Source organism: Primulina eburnea, unplaced genomic scaffold (assembly GCF_022965805.1).
Source record: "Primulina eburnea isolate SZY01 unplaced genomic scaffold, ASM2296580v1 ctg822_ERROPOS1000000+, whole genome shotgun sequence".
NCBI lineage: Eukaryota > Viridiplantae > Streptophyta > Magnoliopsida > Lamiales > Gesneriaceae > Primulina > Primulina eburnea.
Genome location: NW_027331592.1, coordinates 1 through 24,285, shown reverse-complemented (window position 1 = coordinate 24,285; position 24,285 = coordinate 1). Strand labels below are relative to the sequence as shown.

The 24,285-nt window shown below is 36.4% G+C and overlaps 4 protein-coding genes and 1 non-coding gene across 5 annotated transcripts; 4 read left to right on the top strand and 1 right to left on the bottom strand.

The window, feature by feature from the left end:
- The first annotated feature begins 264 nt into the window (after window positions 1-264).
- Window positions 265-3,840, top strand: LOC140822440 (protein CHROMOSOME TRANSMISSION FIDELITY 7-like). The gene is made up of 6 exons (XM_073183213.1): window positions 265-564; window positions 1,039-1,297; window positions 1,407-1,496; window positions 1,592-1,660; window positions 2,523-2,860; window positions 3,380-3,840. Exons 1-6 carry the CDS (start codon window positions 398-400, stop codon window positions 3,516-3,518), a joined length of 1,062 nt encoding a protein of 353 aa, XP_073039314.1. The 5' UTR covers window positions 265-397; the 3' UTR covers window positions 3,519-3,840.
- Window positions 3,841-4,911: 1,071 nt separating this feature from the next.
- On the top strand, window positions 4,912-11,991 carry LOC140822447 (exocyst complex component EXO70A1-like). Its single transcript, XM_073183220.1, has 11 exons — window positions 4,912-5,141; window positions 5,274-5,369; window positions 6,354-6,559; window positions 7,660-7,905; window positions 8,297-8,435; window positions 8,517-8,729; window positions 9,596-9,801; window positions 9,953-10,150; window positions 10,237-10,336; window positions 10,576-10,826; window positions 10,954-11,991. The coding sequence occupies exons 1-11, from the start codon at window positions 4,947-4,949 to the stop codon at window positions 11,069-11,071; spliced, it is 1,968 nt and encodes a 655-aa protein (XP_073039321.1). The 5' UTR covers window positions 4,912-4,946; the 3' UTR covers window positions 11,072-11,991.
- Window positions 11,754-12,951, top strand: LOC140822446 (uncharacterized). The gene is made up of 2 exons (XM_073183218.1): window positions 11,754-12,620; window positions 12,793-12,951. Exons 1-2 carry the CDS (start codon window positions 11,754-11,756, stop codon window positions 12,796-12,798), a joined length of 873 nt encoding a protein of 290 aa, XP_073039319.1. The 3' UTR covers window positions 12,799-12,951.
- A 456-nt stretch (window positions 12,952-13,407) lies between these two features.
- LOC140822455 (U1 spliceosomal RNA) lies at window positions 13,408-13,565 on the bottom strand. The gene has a single exon (XR_012115961.1). It is a non-coding gene; the product is annotated as a U1 spliceosomal RNA (small nuclear RNA).
- A 1,752-nt stretch (window positions 13,566-15,317) lies between these two features.
- On the top strand, window positions 15,318-16,361 carry LOC140822434 (NDR1/HIN1-like protein 1). The gene has a single exon (XM_073183206.1). It carries the CDS (start codon window positions 15,586-15,588, stop codon window positions 16,213-16,215), a length of 630 nt encoding a protein of 209 aa, XP_073039307.1. The 5' UTR covers window positions 15,318-15,585; the 3' UTR covers window positions 16,216-16,361.
- The last annotated feature ends 7,924 nt before the right edge of the window (window positions 16,362-24,285 follow it).

Sequence of the window (24,285 nt, the reverse complement as noted above, 5' to 3'; positions counted from 1 at the left end):
TCCATGCATAGACTAGACTATTTTCAAAATTATTTGTAATAAATTAGGGTATCCGCTACCATTAAAATAATAACTGGTTTTTTGTAACATATTAGTTACATTTATTAGCAATCTCCTCATACGGTTTCGTGGATTATATCCATAGAGCAGATCGACTCGGTCCATACTCGAGTGTTTTTTAGAATGTGCTGGTTTTTATAAGTTGAAGATTTTTAACCCCAAATTTGGCTGGTTGCCAACTGGGCCGGCCCAAAATATAAAGAAACCCTCTTCTGCTATCATTTCGGCGGGGAAACGATCGAAACTCAAATTTTAGAGCATTACACATACGATTTTCCCGAATCTCAATCATCCACAAATCAAACGACGAGACAGTGTTGGCAAATAAATCGGAGCGATGCAATCGAAAATTAGCAATTTCTTCAAATCCTCTCCTTCTCTCCGGCAGAAATCTATCGACCGAGCTTCCGATTTCGATTACTTAGTTGGCTTTGGCGACGAAAATTTGACTAAAGAGCCAGATATCACTGTCACGTGCAAACGAAAGGAACCACACTCCAATAAGTAAGTACTCAAAACCGGTTTTTGTTGGGATCTAGTTAATGTAAAAGTATACGATGCCTTCCGCATTTTTATTCTTTTTGGATTTTGTTGTGTTTGCTTGAAATTAAATATTTGCGTTACTGCATTTTCGGGTTCATTCATTTTAACTAGTTTTCTATGTTGGGTAAAAGTTTTTGGTATCTAAAGTAATTTTCGCCATTTTTTAGAAAGGAAAGCAGAATCAATTGCTGTCAGTAACTGTGAGTTGATCAAGGCTTTTCAGTTATTCTTTTGCTCATGAAGAACTATTGTTTTCTTCAAGTTTTTATTGTGCATTAGTTGCACCCTATTTTGGATACGGGTTGGCTATGCCAAACAATCCCTTTGGCCTGTACTTAGTATACCCATATAACAGCATGCGATCTTATATTAAATATATGCATATGCTAAACTATCAACTTTACCGTGTTCATTAATATTTTCTTGGATTTGTAGTGAGAATAATAATGCATCAAATCTGAAGGCATCGAAGGAACAGGATTCTGAGGGGAAAATGGACAAAATTGGGATGGTTAAGTGTAAAAATGTTTTGAACAAAAGAAATTATGCCCAGCTATACTTGGAGGTCGGGCAGTCTGATTTTCTATTACATACATGTAAAACATGTGGGTTCAAGTATTCTACTGGGGATGAAGGTGATGAGAAGGTTCACAAGACATTTCACAAGAATTACACTCATGGGATCTTTTTCAAGGTTGCAACAAACGGTTTGCATGATCAATTGTGTATCTACGGTTCACATTAATGGTTTTATCACTTGATTTAAATGATATCACTTATTTAATTATTTTTATCATTTCAAGGGTTGGTGCAGTGAAAGGATTATTGATTCCCTTCAAAAAGGACGTGTAATTTTGGTGCAAGAGGATGATCCTGTCTCACATCAGAACAAGGTTGCCCAAGGCTAAACTTTTCGCTGATTGCATGACTTGTTTTTGGTAAAGTTTATTTTCTTTTCCATGATGTATAGCGGCATTCCACTTTTCAGGTTCGGGATGTTGTGCACATGATGGAGATGGAGCACGGAGAGGGGTGGATACTTCATAAGCAGTGTAAGGTTGCAAGTTGATTGAACCCTGGATATATTTCTCCCCATTTTTTGTTTAGATTCTTTATAATTCTTGTCTCTTAGGCTACGTTTGGTTGGAAGGATAGGATAAACTAATGATTAGTAGGTAAATGATAAAAAAATGATTGTGGTAGGATGGATTAATATGGGGTAAAATAATATTATGTTTGGTAAGATTTTTAAGTGTAGGATAATTTTGAATTTTTTGATGAAAAGACGAAATTGCCCTTCCCCTTCGCGGCGACGGTGACGGCGTCAATGGCGGCGGCGGCCGGAAATGGTCCGCCGGAAACGACCGGCGGGGGGCTGCGGCCGGAAACGGCCGGCCGGAAATTTCGACCGGCGCCGGCGGTCGGCCGGTGAGTTTAATTTAGGCGGGAAGTGGTGGTGAGTTTGAATTTAGTAGAAGGGTAAAATTGGAAAAATAGGATGGATTAAGAGTAGGATAAATAATCCTAGGGGGTGAGGAGGTATTGTTTTAACCTACCTAATATAACCTAATCATTCATAGGAAGAATAAGGTGAGTTAAATAATCACACGTACCAAACGAGGGATAAAATAGGTTAAATAATATAAACCTACTTTATCCCTCAAACCAAATGGGGCCTTACAGTTTTATTAGCTCCCAGTGTCAACTTTTCTGATTTATTCTCGTTGTCGAGGATTCTTGGTTTGATTGTTTTGTTTATCTGGTCCTTATTATATAACCCAAGTGTGCGGTTAGTTTCTCTACAGGATGGGTTAAAAGTATTTTTTTTTTCTGTTGAGTTAACTCGCAAATTTTTTTTCAACTCTTTTGCTTGCAAGTTGCAACTGGAGAGATACGTTATGCATTGTTTGTGATAGCAGGTATATATGTTTGTTTCATCCCAACGGATATCAGGATGTCTTGTAGCTGAACCAATAGAGAGAGCTCACAAAATAATCCCAGGCTCGGTATCTGAAAAATGCAAAAACGTCCCTGCAAAAGAAACAAGAAGTTCAGTTGCACTTGTATTTGGCGGTGTTAGTCTTCAGAGGGAAATAATGATAAAAAATTCTGATAAACGTTATGAAGAAGGGAGCCTTGATGGAGTAATTTTATGCGAGAAGGGTGATGTGCCTGTTGCTTGTGGGATTAGAGCCATTTGGGTTGCTCCCTGTAACAGAAGAAAGCACATAGCCTCTTTTCTACTTGATGCTGCAAGGTACTTTAGGACTGGTGTTTAGCAAAAATGATGGCTTTAATACTTGCCATCAATTGTCATCAGAGTTGGAGGCAAATGAAACCATCTGATTTTTGAGGTTTTTGTACTTAGAATCAGATTGAATACAACTCGGGATCCTGAGTCATATTGCTGGCTTGTACATGATAGAGCTTGGAATAAAGCTCCAAAAAACAACAGTTCCAGCCCAAACCCAATCATAATGATAATGGGAGTCAAATTCCAGTTCAAAATAGTTCTTTCCTCAAACTGTGCTCGAACGAATTACTTGAGATTTTAGCGTAAACACAAATATAAAAATTTAAGTGATATTCAATATAATCATGCCGGCAACTGTCGAAGAAGTAGTTGATTTGCGCCATTGATATGCATGCCATGAGAAATGTGGGATGCCGCTAGAATTCTTTTCTGCATGAATCTATAGACATTTTATAAATGATTTTTTTTTTCTTTCTTTATTATTTCTAACAATGCCTCCCTGTCTATATATCCCGCCTCCAGGAAAAGTTTCTGCACCGGCGTATATCTCGAGCAAATGCAATTGGCGTTATCTCAACCCACCTCACTTGGGAAGGCTTTCATATCCAGTTATACTAGGACCACTTCTTTCTTGGTGTATACAACAAGTAATGGCGAATAAGAGACGATTAAACAAGTGTACAAGTACAACACATGGTAGGATCTGTCAACACCTTTGTTTCTACTTATGATTTCAGAAAGTTGCATTGTTTCAGGATTCTTGTAACTTCTAATAATCGTGGTCTTTAAAGAGGTTAGAATTAAGCAACCTACTGAATTGCTAACACATCCTGTCTGTTTTGTGGTAGTTTAAGAAGGGTATACGGTGTACCACTTCTAGTTCAACTGCTTTTCTTGCTACTGCTAGTTCCTAGTCAGGCTACAGGGTTGACTACATATTAAGTCTGGGTTGGTTGGAAAATCCTCAACCGCTTTGTAGTTTCACAACCTCAAGAATTTTGATTAAAGATTATGAAAATGTGTTGTCAACATTATTTAATGTCATCTCCTTAATTTTCATCTTTTATGTTCTCAAATATGGATCATGCAATTCTTTTGTGAGCTACTAATAAGGTGATCGCATTTTTTATATAGTACCATTAGAGAGGGAAGCTCTTCTTATCTTTTTTTTTTTTTGAACCCAATTGTGAAAATATTCTGAAATTCGAAATCTCCTACTAAATAAAAATCCAATTCCCATTGTTTTAATTTTTTTAAAAAGAGAAAAAAATCGTGAAGATCAACAGCCCATTAGTCACGCCTACAGCCGACGCGCAGGGGTGGAGTCGTTGCTTGAAAACCAAGTAAATCTCTCGAAAGCAATGGGCGGGTTGGCAATCTCTTTGCCTTTGGCTCAGGTGCTTTCGATTTACTCCTCTCTTCCTTAGGAATGATACAAAATAGAGCCATATTAAAATAATTAATTAATAAAAATTCAAATATTAATTCCTTCTATTCACAAAACATACTTTTTATTTTTTGTACTCACCAGGCACACATTGTAGTAATCACCCTAAATTCTTTATCAAAATGTTATATTAAATGATTCGTCTGAAATATAAATTACAATTGTATAAATAAATAGAAAAGATGAACCCAATTTTTTATATAAAAAATGCTAATTTAAAATTTTATATTTTCGTATTTATTGTACATGATCATAATACGAGAACTTTTTGTGATTTATTATTTATTGAATGGAAAAATATTTTAAACTATGAGATGAATAAGAATAAGACCGATATTCACAATAAAAAGTAATATTTTTAGCATAAAAAGTAATATTTTTTTATGGATGACCCAAATAAGAGATCTGTTTCACAAAATACGATCCGTGAGATCGTCTCACACAATTTTTTGCCAAATAATAATAATATAATTAAAAATCAGCAGTGGGACGAACTTGACTGTAGAAATAAATTCTACAACAGAAAACTATATAAATCGCATATTAGTTACCGCACCGCAGGCTACAGTCTTGCCATTTCGACGATCCCACTTCCCCCAACGTTTCGCAATTACGCTTCTTCCAGCCCTAGAGCCCGGCAGGATGATCCACAAATCTGTTACAAAAACTACGAAAATGGCGACACACGACACAGCAATTGTAACCCTAAGCGAGCGAGCGGCACTGATGAGGGAATCCATGGAGAAAACGCAGGCTATCACCGATAACATGGTGGCCATTCTCGGCTCCTTCGACCACCGCCTCTCTGCCCTCGAGACCGCCATGCGCCCCACTCAGGCACTTCCTTTTATTTTTTTAGCATGGCATTGAAATAATAATCGCTAGAATTGGTTTTTTTGCACATGAATGCATGAAAGTTTGCCGGTCGATATTTATGATGTGATTCAAGTTGTTTTGCTTCTCGTTTAGTTGAGAACGCATTCAATAAGGAGGGCGCACGAGAACATCGACAAAACGCTAAAAGCCGCTGAGATTATTCTTAGTCAGTTTGATCTCTCACGCAAGGTCCTTTATTTTCTTTGTTTCTTCTTTTTAATGCTTTCTTTTTTTCTTTATTTTTTAATGTTTTGCTCCTATTTTTTTATAATTTCGTTCTGAATTTTTTATACGCTTCACTGCTTGATCTGTTGTTGATTTGTTTCTTATACTATTCCGGTTTAATTTTCTAAGGGAGACAACGAACTGTCATTGTTGTTATTTTGCAAGTCGTATCAAGTTTCAGTTTCATGTTCAGATCAATTTTCCTTTTTGTTTGGTTTTCTAAATCAGAGTGATTTTATTGCTTTGGTGGGGAGTATCCAAGTTTCCAAGCAATTGCAATGGCCGTTAAATTAACTAGAAAAATATCGGAAGTATCCAAGTTTTTCCAAGTAATTGCATAGGTTTTTGAATGATTAATGCTAGCTGCCAGTTGGAACGAACATATATTATAGAGGAAATGATCAACTTATCATGCAATATTTAAACCAAGATCCTCATTGTTCTAAAAGAAGCGACACTGCCGATAAAAATCTGTTGAATAAATAGTACGACGTACATTTATCATGTAAAAAGAAATCTGAATAGTCGTATATTAATTCGCATTAGATATGGTAAAGTATGATCATGGACCCATGGTTGCACAGAAGCAATCAAAATATTTTGAGAATGCTTTTTTCCTGGGAAGAAATTGATAAAATAGTCGTACAGAAGAAATTGATAAAATAGTCGTACATTTATCCTGTATCTTGCAACTCTTTTATAGAACCATGCCCTCGAACAACTGATCGTTGAGCGCTAACCTGGGCCTCATACAAATGTTAGATCCCCTTTACATTAAACTAGCATATAGGATATAAGCTGTTATAATGTACATTTTGTCTGTCTTTCAAGTCTTTTTAAACTTTGGGAACCGAAGTTCTTACTTTTTAGGTGCTGCACAAGCATAATAATCCTAAATAAGTATGTAGCTTGCAACTGATCTTTATCTCCATGAGTATTAACTTTCAGGCTGAGGCTAAAATATTGAGGGGCCCGCATGAGGATTTAGAAAGTTACCTTGAAGCAGTTGATCAACTGAGGAGTATTATCCGTTTCTTCAGTAGCAACAAAAATCTTAAAAGTAGCATTGGGGTAATCAACCAGGCCAACACCTTACTTGGAAAGGCAATCTTCAAACTGGAAGATGAATTTCGACAGCTTCTCACATCATACAGGTTCTCAAACCCTTAGCAATTATCTAAAACAGTTTATCTCTCCGTTTTTATTAAATTTTATGACAAAATTTCTATTAATCAACAGATGTCTCCATCTAGTTATGAGTCTAACTTTTATTTTCCTTTTACCACAAAAAAAATCCTTTGCCACACATGCTCAGTTACTAGATAATGTCCAAATTCTCATTGAGCTCTATTTATTATCAATATGACTTCTTTATATAGCCAGATGGTAGTGCTAATTGATCATGCATGAAACTGTTGTTGACGTTATTTTAGAGTACTCATACGATCTTTCTTGGTGTATGACAGACTTATTTTAGTTGGTGGTTCAGTTCATAAAATGATTATTTTAGGTCTCTCATTAACATTTGTCTTGCAAATCAAATCCTGTTATTCATATATTCAGTATAGTAACTTTAGCAAAAGACTCCGTCATAAAACTTAATATGACTGCGAAAATAGTTCTGAAAGGATCATTGATTTAGAATCTTAGATTAATGCATCCTACTCCCTGAACATGATAATTTTCTGATCAGGACTATTTTCTGGAAAGATGATTCCCTTCTAATCTCGAATATATATTTTCTGGCTACAAGATTTCCTTCTAGTCTCAAATAGATATTTTCTGGAGACAAGATATATTCACACGCTTGCACAAATTATGAATTCTTTTATATCTTAATTTATGTCAATTGTTGGATGCAATGTGTAAAGGAGGCAAGTGAGATGTGTGTGTCATTTGCATTGTCTTATGAACCAAGTTAAGCATGCAATGCCAATTAACTGTTTGAAACTGTTGCTTGTAGTTGTAGACTCAGAAAAATTTGCACCTAATGCTGACTGTGTAAAAAATGTATATCCTCTATAAACAACCTTAAAACATGAGAAATTTTTCATCTTATGGGATTTGAAATAATTATTTTTTTTAAGAAGGAATATGAAATAATTCTGATTCAAGTTTCTTGTTTTCAAATCCCCTCCATGATTCAACTTTATATTTTTATGGCTGTACATGTACATGATTATTAAGTTCATTCCTCTCTATGAACTAAAACTATTTGTAAATTTCTTGGTATGTTATGCTCATGCATTTTCAGCAAACCTGTGGAACCTGACCGCCTAACAGATTGCCTTCCCAACCCTACAAAGCCATCTTCAGCATCACATGGACATGATGATTCCAGTGGACCCAAATCATCTCCAGAGCATCAAAATAAAAGTTTGGAAAATGCAATTCGTCCCCCTCCGGCTCTAATTCCACCTAGAATTCTTCCTTTACTGCATGAAATTGCCCAGCAAATGATTCAAGCTGGTCATCAACAGCAACTACTTAACATATACAGGTAATCTTCTAGATTTTTCATCTGATTTGATTTGTTTGTGAGGACATTATATGGCCATCTCTAGTTGGAAAAAAACACAAGGTTTCTTCCCAAAATGATAAGGAAAGTATGAAAGTTATGTGAAATCCCAAAATCCTGTAACGTGACCTTAATTAATAGTAACACTCTGTTGTTTTCCGAAATTATCACTGGGAAGATAGTATATGACTTTGAACATCAGGAAATAATTAATGGATTTTATTTCGTTTAGCCATAATTACATATTATAACAATGATAACAAATATTCTTCATGGACCACAAATAATCCTGTAAAAATAATCAAATATAGACTGCCTTGCTTTAACATCCCCCTCCCCCAGGACTAATTGTTGTCATGGTCATTCTGTTTAGGGAAGCTCGAGCTTCAGCTATAGAACAAACTCTCAGAAAACTGGGTGTGGAAAGATTGGGTAAAGAGGATGTACAAAAGATGCAATGGGAAGTTCTGGAGGCAAAGATTGGAAGCTGGATTAATTTTATGCGAATTGTTGTAAGAATTTGTACACAAACAATCTGCCTTTTATATGCTAATTTGACATTTCACAAAAGATTTGTTTCTCTTTTAAAACAGATCAAAGTTTTGTTTGTTGGTGAAAAGAAAGTATGTGATGAGATATTTGAGGGTCACGATACTCTTAGAGATCAATGCTTTTCGGAAGTTACAGCTAACAGTGTAACAGTGCTCCTTAGTTTTGGAGAAGCTATAGCGAAGAGCAAACGTTCGCCTGAAAAACTGTTTGTCCTCCTAGACATGTATGAGATAATGCGAGAACTTCAGTCAGAGGTAGGACGCTTTTCTTAATTGAAAAGAATCTCAATTTTGTGTTGAATTACTTCTTTTTATTCTTATGTATTGTATTTCTATTCTTTATTTATTGCCTATTGGAAAGCTACCTTACTGCATGTGAGGATAGTCTCAGCATATGACGATGGGAGATGGTTTTCCTCAAGGAAAAAAAATCAATTTTTTATATGTTATCTTCCTGAGTATGCAAGTTTTGTGCACATAAATCTGTGAATTAACCCACTGACTCAGCATATCACGATATGGGAGGGTTTACCTCAAGGAATGAATATTCAATTTTTATATGTTATTTTCCGAAAATAATTATACCAGTTTTGTCCCGTGTAAATCTGTGAAATACACTGCTTGCAGCTTTACTATATTACTGCTCTAATTTGCTAGCATTTAAAACTTTGAATCGAAATGATTTTTAAGACTAGGAATGATAGGGTAATGGATTAGATTAAGTCATTACTTCTCTTTATTTTATTTATCATCTTACAATTCTCGTTTGCTATGTATTTGGAGCATTTACTTGGACCACTATTTTCCACTCCTTCCATATTACATGTGAACCACATTAAGTTAAATTCTTTCATCTTCTTTGCAGCTTATCCTTCTGACCAGAATTCAATTGCATTTTCTCAAAGCTTATTCTGAACACTCTAGCTTTGGATTTATCTTCAAAACTATTGTAGAGCGTTGATGCTTTGTCTTTTGTCTCGTTTGTCAGGATAATGCTGTCTGCTGAAAGCAGGCTGTCAGAAATTTCAATATTTATTTTCACAATATGGATGGAGATTAGATCTATACATATTCTTTGTTTTCTGTTGTGACGTGGATTGGGCTTTTTATTTTGTTGACAGATGGATACCATATTCAAGAGTAAATATTGTGGTGACATGCGAGAAGCTGCTGCAGTATTGACAAAACGTCTGGCTCAGACGGCCCAGGAAACATTTAGTGATTTTGAGGAAGCAGTTGAAAAAGATGCTACAAAAACTGCTGTTCTAGATGGAACAGTCCATCCTCTAACCAGCTATGTAATTAACTATGTGAAGTTTCTGTTTGAGTAAGTTCTTACAGATGAATTTTTTTACGGCAAAACACTATATGAAGTCTTTACTTTAAGCCAACGACGTGCATTACACACAGCACAAATCCAGTACCCAAGTCTTAAATGCCCAAACGGCTCCATCACTTGTATTTCTTGTTGATCTCAGCTATCAATCAACTCTAAAGCTACTCTTCGGAGAGTTTGGTGATGGTGATGTGGAAGAGCAGTTGGCTTCTATAACAACACGTGTAATGCAGGCTCTTCAAAGTAATCTTGATGGCAAATCCAAATTATATAAAGATCCATCTTTAACTCAATTATTTCTGATGAACAATATTCACTATATTGTAAGATCTGTGCGCAGGTAAGGGGTTAATTCCCACGTGATACGGGATATTCAGACTTAATAGAAAATAAACCATCCCTGATGCTTCATGAAATTTTATTCAGGTCAGAAGCAAAAGATCTGTTAGGTGATGACTGGGTGCAAATAAATAGAAGAGTCGTCCAACAGCATGCTAATCAGTACAAGAGGATCTCTTGGTCTAAGGTTTTGTAATCCTTATGAAAGTTTTTAGTACGTACATACAGACTCCAATATAATAATTTTGGTGCACTCTTATGCTAATTGTCTAAGAGTGTAACTCTGCCCTTGTTTAATTCCTGTATTTCTTTTAATACTCTCAGCACCATTTTGATTATTTTAACCAGCTAGGCAATATATTCTGTATTATCATCACTTACATTATTTGGTAACATTTTCTGATCCCGAGAAGTCCATACCTGCAGATTCTACAGTGCCTATCCATTCAGGGGCTTCAGACCGGTGGGAGTGGTTCTTTTGGAGATGGTGGCAGCACAAGCGGTGTTTCCCGCGCAATGGTGAAAGACAGATTCAAAAACTTCAATTTGCTCTTTGAGGAGCTTCATCAAAGACAGTCTCAATGGACAGTACCAGACAGTGAATTACGGGAGTCTTTGAGGCTCGCAGTTGCTGAGGTCCTACTTCCTGCATATAGATCCTTCATTAAACGTTTTGGGTATGATATTTTCATCATCATCCGCCCCAAATTTTATTTTGCAACTTATATAGGAAAAAGGAATCGGAATTGGCTCTTTCATTATGCGTTTAGAATTAACTGTCTTTGAATATTTTAATTCTCTCAGACCTTTAATCGAGGGTGGAAAGAATCCACAGAAGTACATCCGATACAGTCCAGAAGATCTCGAAAGAATGCTGGCCGAGTTTTTCGAAGGGAAGACCTGGAACGAACCGAGGCGATAGATACTAATACTCTTCCTCCTAGCTTTAGATGTTATTCACTGTCAAACTGATGGATCATATAGATAATAAGAACCTTGTTCAGTCTTGTAACATTTACTGCTCCAATTTCTCTCTTATAAATAAAACATCATACGTATACTCGCTTTCTCATGTATTCTATTTAACCCAATAATCTTTCTATCGTCCTTCATTTTTTTAGGGGAACAAAAATCGATATTCTAAATCTTCCTGGTTGAAGTTTTCATATCTTACTACATTTCCATTTCAAAGAATGTAAGATATTTTCACAATCAAATACAAATTATTTACTACACGTGTCACTTATGTTAAGTCCCAGATTTTGGATAACTTTTCTTTCTTCAATGGTCGTATCCAATATATCTGCAATGGTGGTCCAAATTAATCGTTCCATCTCAAGTTTGACTCACCCTAAAAACCAGGCCAAGCCATTTATAAACAGTTGACTCTCCATCCTCCCACACCAATTATTCCGTTGACCACATCGTTTCATTACCACCTTTTATCCTCCCAACACATATTTTAAACCATCACCAGATATTAGTTATTACAAATTCTTGAAACCCAATTATCCTTATGATCCCATTTGCCAACTAGCTTCTTCTGTCTGCCTCTTTTCCGTTTCTGCTTTCGTTGGAAAATCACAGGGAGAAGAATCTGAAAAATGGCAACCCCAACTTCAGCATCGTTCGATCCAAAACAGAGAACGGCAATTGGATACCCTTCCATGGACAGATACCATCTCTCACCTTCACCTTACCCTCAAATGCATCCTGGATATCCCGTCCCGTTCGAGCCTCAGACTTTTCCTTCACAATCAATGTTTCACAATCAAGGGAGATATACCAATTACGCAGCCCAAAATTCACAATCAGCATCGTTCAACGGATACTATTATAAACAACCCTATTTGCCTATGATGCCAGAGGCCGACAAAAGTGTCTCATTTGGCCGTGTGATGCTAATCTTGATGGTCGTACTCGTTGCTGGAATGTGCATGATGAGCCTAGTCATGTGGTACCTTTTCGGTTCCTACATTCCCGAGTTCGAGGTCTTATCTCTCAATGTTTCGAACTTCACTGCCACAAATACTACCTTAACAGGGCAATGGGATGCCACTGTTGTGGTTTCTAATGCTAACGAAAACCTTGAAGTCCAATTCGATAACAGCAGGTCATCGATTTTCTATAGGCAGGCTATGGTGGGAATCACTACATTTCAGCCTTTGTTGTTGCAAAAGAAGCAAAGTCTCGGGCTTAACATAAGTGTACCTGCAGAACCGGTTGTGAGCGATGACGAGCTTCAAAGAATAGTGCTGCCAAGTCTTGCTCAGGATCAGAAAAACGGGGTCGTCGTTTTTAGCTTGAGGATGGCTTTTGAGGCTAATTTTACATCCGCTGATATGGTATACAGAAAGGAGGCTCTGAGGGTGTACTGTGATAATCTTCAAGTTAACTTTTCGTCGTCTGGTAAAGGGACATTGACTAAGGGATCAGGGAGCGAGTGTTTGATCCGCATACGTGACGAAGGAGTAAGCTCATGAACTCCATTGAAAAAAAAAATCATGTTTTGTCTTTCAAGATTTGTGTGTGTTCTTTTATTTCTTGATTCGACATGTTTGCTTCATTAATATTTTGGTATGTTTTTGCTAAATGGGCATGCAAGCAACTGCGTTGTAATTGATGTTTGTTTCTATGATGCAGTACTAATCATGGTTTAAGGACACGTATCTTGCTCTGACCTCCCTGAAGAAGTGGATTTTCCAAGGAAGGAAGAGACTTCATCTTTAATTTGACCTCCATAAAACACTGTATTTTGGCTTAAATTTTGTGAAAATTTATGAATTTTTAGGATTCTTGAGATTTTGTTGTTGATGTTGAAACGTATTCTGAGGTTTTCGCCCGGAATTTGTCTTAGATTAATTAGAGCTGTCAAGCCCTGGGTTTGTTTCTTGTAGTAACGAAATAATTTTTGTGTACTACATTTGGAAAACGCTTTCTGTGGTTTTATTTAAAGACATCGAAATGGGTAGGGTCGTCGGACCTGGATGTGTTGATAATTTTTTAACTTGCCAAAAATGACGAACCAAATCGGTGCGTTAACCCATTTTTATATGTTTAGTTTTATTAGAAATAAATAAGAAAATATCGTGTTGATAATTTCTTAACTTGCTAAAATGATGGATCAAATCGCACATTAACCCGTTTTAACATGTTTAGTTTTATTAGAAAAAAAATAAGAGAATGCTTGATGTAAATCAAAACGTCATAAATGTCATAATTGAAAAAATTTATCAAGATTTATTGAAATATCAAAAGCATAGCCTTTAAATAGAAAACTAAATATACATAAATTATGACGTAGGCTCGATCACTTGAGCCGACTTTAGGTGGTCGTCCTTTCAAAGTGCAATGAAAGTCGTCAACCTAGACCATGGGCCCTTCATGATCATCCATTAATTCCGTCCAGTAAGTAAAAAACTAAAATGTAATATTATCAAGAGTTTGATTTAATTAGAAAACAAAAATTAGATAAACAAAACAAATTTAAAGATATTGTAAAGACTTATCATCAAATGTTTTTTATCTTTTGTCCATTTTCCGATGCTATCGTAGGTTCAAGATTCAGTTTTGTCCAAATTTCATCTAATTTTTTTCCCTGCTATTTGAAATTCTTAATTTAAAAATCGGAGGATGATTTCTCAGCAACGTTTACCGCGGTACACTATAGAATCCATAAATTTAAAAGCTAATTAGCTTTTTGGATTATATATATTGGCCGTCCATGTCTTTTCTTAAAGAAGTTTATTGCATAACCTAATTAACCACCAAAGATTCCTTTATATATATGTATATATATATGGCAAAAACTTGTGTGAGACGGTCTCACGGGTCATAATTGTGAGACGTATCTCTTATTTGGATCACCCATTAAAAAATATTACTTTTTAAGCTAAGAGTGTTACTTTTTATTGTGAATATGAGTAGGGTTGACCGGTCTCACAGATTATGATCCGTGAGACGGTCTCACATGAGACTCACTCTATATATATATGATGCTCACCCACCACACTCGTTTCCGTGTCCATTTATGAGGTGTCACTCATATATTGGATGTCCAATTTGGATATACTTCATCACATCCAATATATGAATATCACCTCATAAGTGAGCACGGCGAGTAAGATGGGTTTACATAGTATAATTAAATTAATATCTTCTTTAAAAAAATGGTAGATAAAAACTTAAGAACATGGCCAAGTAAAAATATGAGCAATTATAACAATGATTCAATAAAAGTGGTTAGAAAAAAAAGACTTTAATTATTTCCTATTATAGAATCATTATTGTACCTTGTAAACTGGACTCTTCATTAAGAATTATTATCATGATATATAATGTTGATTGCATTCAACTCCTTATTTTTAAAGCAAAGTTATATTTATCAATTTGTTAGCAAATTGTTGTTACTTGTGTTTTACAATTTCAAGCTACTTATTACACTGAAGTTTATTCAACCATATAATTTTGTTCAAATTGGACATTCTCTACACTTAATTTTATAGTGTTCATGTCTAGTACTAATGTATATATGCATGCTAATTAATTTTTCAAAATTTAAATTAATTTGTCGGATCACCTAATTAAAAACCCTTACGTATTGGTAAGTAAATATATATATATATATATATATATATATATATATATATATATATATATATATATATATATATATATATATATATATATATATATTACAATTTAAAAAATAATGACCATATATATAACACAAAATTGGAACATAAAGTTTATTTATTTGCTTGTGAGGAAAATTAAAGTTGTGGCTCATACCTAATTATGCATGCTCGGTTTATCCTTACCAATATTATAACCCGTAGGTTAGGACAAGCAAATATTATTGAAGTTCAGGCTACAAAATGTCTAAACAGATTGACCCAGATAGTAATTGATACATTTAAACACAATCCATGTCTTGTCGATATGAGTTGTTTGTACGTAGTTGATTTCAGTCAAATATGAATTTATTTTATGTTGTGATTTATTTTGACGATACTTTATTATATACTATTTTTATTATTATAATTATAGTCGTCACATTTTAGGTTCATTGTACAGATAATTTTTACTCGTTTTTCGTTGTAATTAATTAAGTATTCTAGTCAAATTGCATTTTAATAAAAATTAGAAGTTTAAAATGCTAAAATAACATGAATCTGCCGATGACTTGTAGCCTATATAGCACCGAGGTCTCAAGTTTGAAACAAAGACAAACTCGAATTCAAAACTTAATTATAACAATCTCGTCCAAAAATTGAAAAAATAAAAAGCTTGAATCTATAAATATATGATCCCATTCACATCCTCCATAATCCCTCAACGTGTAAGGCTCCATTCATATCCTAGACATAGGCAGTTCACACCCCACACGACATTTCTTCCAACTTACCCTTCCAGCAGAGCTCGAAAATCAGTCCCATGTCGGAGAAAGTATGCAACCACCACGAGAGCAAGTGGCGGAAATTCACCCCAAGATTGCTGTCCGGCCTCTTCATCTCCGCCTTCATAATCCTCCTCATCGTCCTCCTCGTCTGGGTAATCCTCCAGCCCAAAAAGCCAATATTCATTCTCCAAGACGCCACCATCTTCAACCTCAACGTCTCCGCCCCAAACATCATCTCCACCACCCTGCAGATCACAGTCTTTTCCAGCAACCCCAACTCCAGGATCGGCATCTACTACGACAAGATGGACGTGTACGCCGCCTACCACGACCAGCAGATCACTTACTTCACCGCTATCCCGCCTGTTTATCAAGGCAACAAGGACGTCAACGTCTGGTCCCCATTCGTCTACGGCAACACCGTCCCTGTGGCGCCGTACAACGGCATTTCCCTCAGCCAGGACCAGGCAAACGGCGCGGTATTCATGGTGATCAAGCTGAACGGCCGAGTTAGATGGAAAGTGGGGACGTTTGTTTCGGGGCGGTACCATTTACATGTGAGCTGCCCCGCCTACATCCCGCTAGGAAATAGCAAAGACAACGGAATTTCCATAGGGAACGCAGTCAAGTATGAGCTTTCACAGAGTTGTAGTGTTGGTGTTTGAGATCAATTTCATGACATCTCTTTTTCATAAATTTTATTATCAACTCGTATTAATTTATATATTTAAACTGTGAAATATATTTTAGTTATTCATCTTATAATTATTTGGAACTATTGTTGAGATGAGAAATTTAATTTCTTTTTTTCTATTACATCGATCTAGGTTTTTTGTTTTTTCATTTTAATATTAGAAAAAATCAGCGAAGAATCAGACTGTTCACATTCTTGTTACGAAGCTACTTCCATACATATATGGTGTGATAAGAAGGACATCACACTATTTTTTTTAATTTCGTCTATAATTGAGTCGGATTTGGTTTAATATTATATTTTTTTTAAAAAAAAAGAGTTTTAATTTGATATTATTTCCCTGCCAGGGGGGCCATTAGTGGAAATCAAATGCCTCGAGAGAGAGGGACTCTTTACGCTTTCTTCTAGAAAAAAAAGAATATCAAAATACTGAATTCTTTTGGTTTAAGCACCTACAAATTAAATATATTTCCCGTTTTATTTAATATTTGGACTTAAAAAAACATAAATTTTACATCTTCTTGTGAATGTCAATTAAATATGAATATATATATATATATATATATATATATATATATATATATATATATATATATATATTTGTAATTATCGAATTTTATAGCAGATAAATTAGGTAGATCGTTCACGAATCTTTGACGACTAAAGTTATATGTAGTAGTGTAGGTGAATTATTGAATAGCACCCAAATTAATCAAATATATATGAGAATGGAAGTTGAATAATTTGTTGGAAAGCTTACACTACCATTACCTACCCTAATACATATAGTTTTTTGTGACGTCCTTAGCTTATTAAAACCTACTTGGTTTTCTATTCTGATATCTTTTCGAGTAAAAATTAAATATTTTCATCTTTTTCATACATAGTAACCCACCTTTAATTTGTTGTAATCTCATGTTTTAATTGGATAAAACGTAGTCTTAGATCGAGTTTAAAAACAAATTCTACGACAATTCGCGTATCATCGACCTATTTTGTGACACATGATTGATGATTTTAATGATCGATAAAGTTAATTCCCATAGAGCTGAGAAAACTGATTACCCAATCTTTAATTAGTAGATATAATAAATAAAAAAAAATTTGAGTAAAGTGAATAAAATATTTGTAACTAAATAATTAATTATATTTAATATGTGCAATAGGCGGCTCTACCTTCCGGATTTGCCACGCCTTACAGCCTTGTTTTCCTTCGGCTTCTAACAAACGCTCGACCTTTTTCGGCCCCTACACCTCTTTTATAATCTTTTATAATTTAGGATTTCAAATTTTTATTTTCACTCGGATGGTTCAATTAAGTCATGTTGAAACTTTATCAATATTAAAATCATGACAACAAATATCTACCCATTTTGTTTGACCTACAGCGCAACTAAGGTCATGATAGTTGATAGATGAACTAAAATTAACCTTCTTTCTTCAATTTCCTCTTATTTTTCTCTATCGGGCATTTACATGATTTTTTTTTTTTAAATAACATTGTAGAGTTCGAAATGTAACGCGCTTTGAATAATCGACATAGCAAGGACCCAAATAATTTTCAACTACATAAAAACTAGAAGAATAATCTCAATTTTGACAAAAACTTTGTGTGAGATGGTCTCAGAAGTTGTATTTTGTAAGACGGATATCTTATTTGGGTCATCAACGAAAAATTAATACTTTTTATGATAAGAGTATTACTTTTTATTGTGAATATCGATAAGGTTGACACGTCTCACATATAAAGATTCATGCGACCGTCTCACAAGAGACATACTCTTCAATTTTAGAGTAGGTCTCATGTGAGACCGTATCACGGATCTTAATCCATGAGACGGGTCAACCCTACACATATTCACAATAAAAAGTAATACTCTTAGCATAAAAAATAATACTTTTTCATGGATTACCCAAATAAGAGATCCGTCTCACAAATATTGTTGGTCCCACGTGCGGAATTTGAGATAGTAAAACCGGAAAATAAAGAATAAACTGGACACCGAGATTTACGTGGAAAACCCCTAAAAATTATTAGGGTAAAAACCACGGGCAAGATGAAAAGAATTCCACTATAATATTTTGTGGTGTACAACTCACTCACTGTGTTTCCAAAGAGAACACACACTCTCTTAATACAGGAGAACAAACACCTCACAAATATTATAGAACTAAGCACTCAAATGCTTATAAGATGAGAGAAAACTCGAAGAAGGGATGAAGGGATGATTTCCAAATGAAGGAGGGAGCTCTATTTATAGAGCCCCTAACCGTGTGAACATGCGTTAAAAACGCGTATTCCATCAATTCTGCGAAACTTCTTGAGTCAAACAATGCCAACCACGTTTTCCTTTTGTCAAACTTGTCTGCTCCATTTATTGAGCCTGTCGACATTTCTCCCACTTGGAGATTTGATTGAGAATCAAACACATCTCCACACATCCTTTCAATCTTGCCATTACCTGCTGCTTACGTTTTCGCCAGACCACTTGAGGATCTACACCACTCAAACTTATCAGTGTTCACTGGCTTGGTCAGAAAATCAGCTATGTTTTCTTTCGTATGGATCTTCTGCATATCCATGCTTCCTTCTTCTACTACTTCCCGCACAAAGTGAAACTGTACTCCAATGTGTTTTGTCCTGGAATGAAAGGCTGGATTTCTTGCGATGTGCAAGGCACTCTGACTGTCACAAAACAAAGGAACATTTTCTTGTTTGTGCCCGATCTCCTCCAATAACCTTTTAATCCATATTGCCTCCTTGCAACCTTGAGTAGCTGCCATGTATTCTGCCTCCGTTGTAGATAACGTCACAACTGTCTGCAGTTTTGAAACCCAGCTTACTGCTCCTCCTGCAAGTGTAAACACATAACCAGTAGTAGATTTCCTCTTATCAGGATCACCTGCATAATCTGAATCGACATAGCCCCTGAGTGTAAAATCCGATCCTCCATAACATAATGCAGCATTCGAGGTACCCTTAATGTATCTAAGGATCCTCTTAACAGTGCTCCAATGCTCTCGTCCAGGATTCGCCATATACCGACTAACTGCTCCCACTGCTTGAGCAATGTCCGGTCTTGTATAGATCATGGCGAACATCAAACTTCCCACTGCTGATGCATACGGTACTCGAGACATCTCCATCCTCTCTGCTTCACTGCTAGGACACATTTCGGAGGATAACTTGAAGTTAACAGGAAGAGGGGTTGAAATTGGCTTACTATCTTGCATGTTGAAGCGTTGCAAGATTTTCTTCAAATAATTTTTCTAGGAAAGCCAAATCTTTCTGTTACTTCTATCTCGGTGAACTTGCATCCCTAGAATCTTGTTTGCTGGTCCCAAGTCCTTCATATCAAATTCCCTAGCCAACTGTGCCTTCAATCCTTGGACCTGATCTTTGTTGGGGCCTGCTACCAACATGTCGTCCACATACAACAGCAAAATGATATAATCATCACCAGACCTCTTGAAATACGTACAAGGGTCTGCACTCAATCTGTTGTATCCAAGGCTCATGATATAGGAATCAAATCTCTTGTACCAACACCTCGGCGCCTGTTTGAGACCGTACAGAGATTTCTTCAACCTGCAAACCAAGTTCTCTTTGCCTTTTTCCGCAAAACCTTCTGGCTGGAGCATATAGATTTCTTCTTCAAGATCTCCATGAAGAAACGCCGTTTTCACATCTAGCTGTTCTAGATGTAGGTCAAACACCGCACACAATGCCAACACTATTCTGACTGTTGTAAGCCGAACCACAGGAGAAAATATCTCATTGAAGTCAATGCCTTCTTTCTGAGCATACCCTTTTACCACCAATCTAGCACGATACCGTTCCACTTGATTATTGCCATCTCGCTTGATCTTATAGACCCATCTGTTACCGATGGCTTTCCTCCCTCGTGGTAGTGTAACAAGATCCCAAGTTTTATTCCTGTCTAATGCCTCCAATTCTTCTTGCATTGCTATCATCCACAAAGATACATCCGAGCTTTGAGTAGCCTCGTGGAAACTCGATGGCTCACCATCTTCTGATAATAGACAATATGCAATGTTGCTTTCAGTGACATAATCTGAAAGCCAACCTGGTGGTCTTCTGTCTCGAGTTGACTGCCTCACATTGGAAACCTCAGACTCAACATGTTCTTGTTCTTCGTGCTCTGGTACTGCTTCACAAGAAACTTGACCTTCGTCTGTCTTATTCTCCTCCTGAAATGTAGTAGTTTCTGAATTATGTGTGCCTTTGTCTCCCTTTACTTTATCTTCCTCGAAGATAACATCCCTGCTGATGACAAGCTTGTGAACAGTAGGATCTCACAAGCGAAACCCCTTTACTCCATCAGCATAACCCAAGAAGATACATTTTCTGGATTTAGAATCCAACTTTGATCTTTCTTGCTCATTGTACAGAACGTACACCGGACTTCCAAATGTATGCAAATGAGAATAATCTGTCGGCTTCCCAGTCCACATCTCCATCGGAGTCTTCAGATCAATCGCCACTGAAGGAGAACGATTGATAATATAACAAGCGGTTTTTTAACTGCTTCCGCCCAAAATGACTTTTCTAGACCCGCAGTCCTCAACATAGCTCTTGTTCTGTCCAACAAGGTTCTATTCATCCGCTCCGCCACTCCATTCTGTTGAGGTGTGTAAGCCGTCGTGAACTGTCTCTTGATGCCCTCATGTTGACAATATGCATCAAACTCGTCACTGGTATATTCTCCTCCATTGTCAGTCCTCAGACACTTGATTTTCTTTTCAGTATCAAGTTCAACCCGCGCTTTGAAATCTTTGAAGACCTGGAAAACATCTGATTTCTTCTTGATTGGATACACCCAACATCTCCTAGAGAAATCATCAATGAACGAGACAAAGTATCTCGCTCCTCCTAGGGATACAACCGGTGCTTGCCAAACATCCGAATGAATCAGCTCTAATATGCTTTTGCTCCTGGCAGTAGAAGTGCCAAACTTTAATCTGTGTTGTTTACTGGTAACACAGTGCTCACAAAAGGGTAGTGACACTTTTGTAAGTCCCGGCAGCAGCTTCCGTTCTGAGAGAATTTTCAAACCCCGTTCTGACATATGCCCGAGCTTTCTATGCCATAACACTGTTAATTCTTCTCCTGAACCATTTGATGCAACAACTAGCTCCGCCTCTTTGTGTGTTTCTCCCAAAAGTACATACAGATTGGCAGCAACCTTTTCTGCCTTCATAACCACAAGCGCGCCTTTCACAATTTTCATGATCCCGTTCTCGATCCGAGTTTTGCACCCGATGTCATCCAATTGCCCCAAGGACAAAAGATTTTTCGTCAGTCCTTTCACATGTCGTACCTCCTGTATGGTGCGAATGGTGCCATCAAACATTTTAATTTTGATAGTACCGACCCCAGCGATTTCCAAGGCATGATCATTTCCCATGAATACAGATCCTCCTGAGATTGGTTCATAATGATCAAACCATTCTCTCCGAGACGTCATGTGCCACGTCGCTCCTGAATCCATAATCCATGTGTCACAAAATTTGTGTCTGCCTTCTGCAACTGTTGCTGCTTCGCTGAATAATATTTCACCACTGCCTGAAGTACTGGCCACATTTCCTTGAGAACTTTTGTCGATACTCGTACACTCTTTCTTGAAGTGCCCTTTACCGCCACATTTAAAGCAGTAAATTTTTTTCTTCTTACTTCTTGACTTTGATCTACCTCGCCTTTGGCTCCCACTGGAGTCACGGTCCATAAATCTTCCTCTTATCATCGGTAAAGCTTCTGACTGCTTCGATGTTACCAACCTATCTTCCTTATTCTTGCGCCGACTTTCTTCTCCGAGAACCGCAGTCAAGACATCGTCGAATCTTAGAAAGCCCATAAGAATATTGTTGGTAATGTTGATGATAAGTTGATCGTAGGAATCTGGTAGACTTTGAAGTAGAAGCTCCGCACATTCATTTTCCCCTATTTTATGCCCCATGGAAGTGAGTTGGGCAAATAGAGTATTTAGTGTATTGATATGGTCGGTCATCGATGAGGATTCCGCCATACGAAGAGTATAAAGCCTTCTCTTTAGGAAAATCATGTTGTGTAGGGACTTGACCTCGTACATCTTTGTCAGAGTATCCCAGATAACTTTTGCTATTTTTATCTCAGAGATACTTGACAAAACTTCGTCAGCTATAGCCAAGTGTAAATTGGCAACAGCATTATCATTCATCTCGTTCCACTTTCCATCATCTGTAATCTCCACCGGTCTATCTCCAATGGCCGCCAAGCAGTTCTCTTTTCTTAAAACTGCTTGTATCTTTATTTTCCACAGCATAAAATTGCTTCCGTTGAACTTTGTTATCTCGTACCTTCCCGCCATTACGCCTACAACAATTTTAGTAGACCGGACAAAATAATCCCGCCTTAAATAAAAAATCTCAAAAAATCTTTTCTGATGTGGAAGATCAGTCTAGGCTGCAACCACAGAACATACTCAAAATTTTAAGAAATTTTTAACCAAGGCTCTGATACCACTTGTTGGTCCCACGTGCGGAATTTGAGATAGTAAAACCGGAAAATAAAGAATAAACTGGACACCGAGATTTACGTGGAAAACCCCTAAAAATTATTAGGGTAAAAACCACGGGCAAGATGAAAAGAATTCCACTATAATATTTTGTGGTGTACAACTCACTCACTGTGTTTCCAAAGAGAACACACACTCTCTTAATACAGGAGAACAAACACCTCACAAATATTATAGAACTAAGCACTCAAATGCTTATAAGATGAGAGAAAACTCGAAGAAGGGATGAAGGGATGATTTCCAAATGAAGGAGGGAGCTCTATTTATAGAGCCCCTAACCGTGTGAACATGCGTTAAAAACGCGTATTCCATCAATTCTGCGAAACTTCTTGAGTCAAACAATGCCAACCACGTTTTCCTTTTGTCAAACTTGTCTGCTCCATTTATTGAGCCTGTCGACAAATATAACACGTGAGACCGTCTCACACAAGTTTTTGCCTCAATTTTAAGGCACTTGCAACAATTTTGAAAAGGTGTTATTTATTTCAAAGCTTTAAAATTATCACTTGGGTAAAAAAAAGTAAGTATACTCATGAAAAATCGAAAATAATCAGGTGGAATTTTATTTCTTTTTTCTTATCAATTTATTAAATACTTACATATTGTTTGAGAAAATTTTAAAGTCGAATTTTTAGATGCAAGGAAACTACGAAGCGCCTCCATGCTCAACCGCGTCAATCTAAACTAAGCCACAAATATAACACGTGAGACCGTCTCACACAAGTTTTTGCCTCAATTTTAAGGCACTTGCAACAATTTTGAAAAGGTTTTATTTATTTCAAAGCTTTAAAATTATCACTTGGGTAAAAAAAAGTAAGTATACTCATGAAAAATCGAAAATAATCAGGTGGAATTTTATTTTCTTTTTTCTTATCAATTTATCAAATACTTACATATTGTTTGAGAAAATTTTAAAGTCGAATTTTTAGATGCAAGGAAACTACGAAGCGCCTCCATGCTCAACCGCGTCAATCTAAACTAAGCTAATCGAATATCACCGCCTAAACTCTATTTTTATAAAATCAACATTTATTAATTTTTAAATGTATCTTTACTATATTATAGAGCTTTGGGATGCTATGAAAACTGTTTTGATCCGATATTGGTTTAGCATGTTATAGAAACTGCATTAGTCTTATTTGATTATACCAATGTCGAATTATATATGATGATATTCGAGTGAATCGGGTTAGGTATGAGTGGACGATCCACCGGATAATGAAAATGATTTAGTGTTTAGGAATTTGAGTGAAGATAATGACTTCGATAACACATGCAAACACAAAAGGAACTCGTGAATGAACGCCGGAGGGGTGTTCGGCATGGCCACTCCGATGCTTAAGTCAGCAGGTTGAAGACAAAGAACACAAGCTATATATGTGAGAAAATATGTGTGTTTGAGAGTTCAAAGATTTTTCAATTTTTCAATCATTAAATGAGAAAATATACCTGCTATTTATTTTTTC

Coding starts and splice junctions, on each gene's coding strand:
- LOC140822440 (XM_073183213.1), top strand. CDS start 398: ATGCAATCGAAAATTAGCAATTTCTTCAAATCCTCTCCTTCTCTCCGG. Junction 1,298..1,406: donor CTCATGGGATCTTTTTCAAG/GTTGCAACAAAC, acceptor TATCATTTCAAG/GGTTGGTGCAGTGAAAGGAT. Junction 2,861..3,379: donor TTTCTACTTGATGCTGCAAG/GTACTTTAGGAC, acceptor TCCCGCCTCCAG/GAAAAGTTTCTGCACCGGCG.
- LOC140822447 (XM_073183220.1), top strand. CDS start 4,947: ATGATCCACAAATCTGTTACAAAAACTACGAAAATGGCGACACACGAC. Junction 5,370..6,353: donor AGTTTGATCTCTCACGCAAG/GTCCTTTATTTT, acceptor ATTAACTTTCAG/GCTGAGGCTAAAATATTGAG. Junction 8,436..8,516: donor TTAATTTTATGCGAATTGTT/GTAAGAATTTGT, acceptor CTTTTAAAACAG/ATCAAAGTTTTGTTTGTTGG.
- LOC140822446 (XM_073183218.1), top strand. CDS start 11,754: ATGGCAACCCCAACTTCAGCATCGTTCGATCCAAAACAGAGAACGGCA.
- LOC140822434 (XM_073183206.1), top strand. CDS start 15,586: ATGTCGGAGAAAGTATGCAACCACCACGAGAGCAAGTGGCGGAAATTC.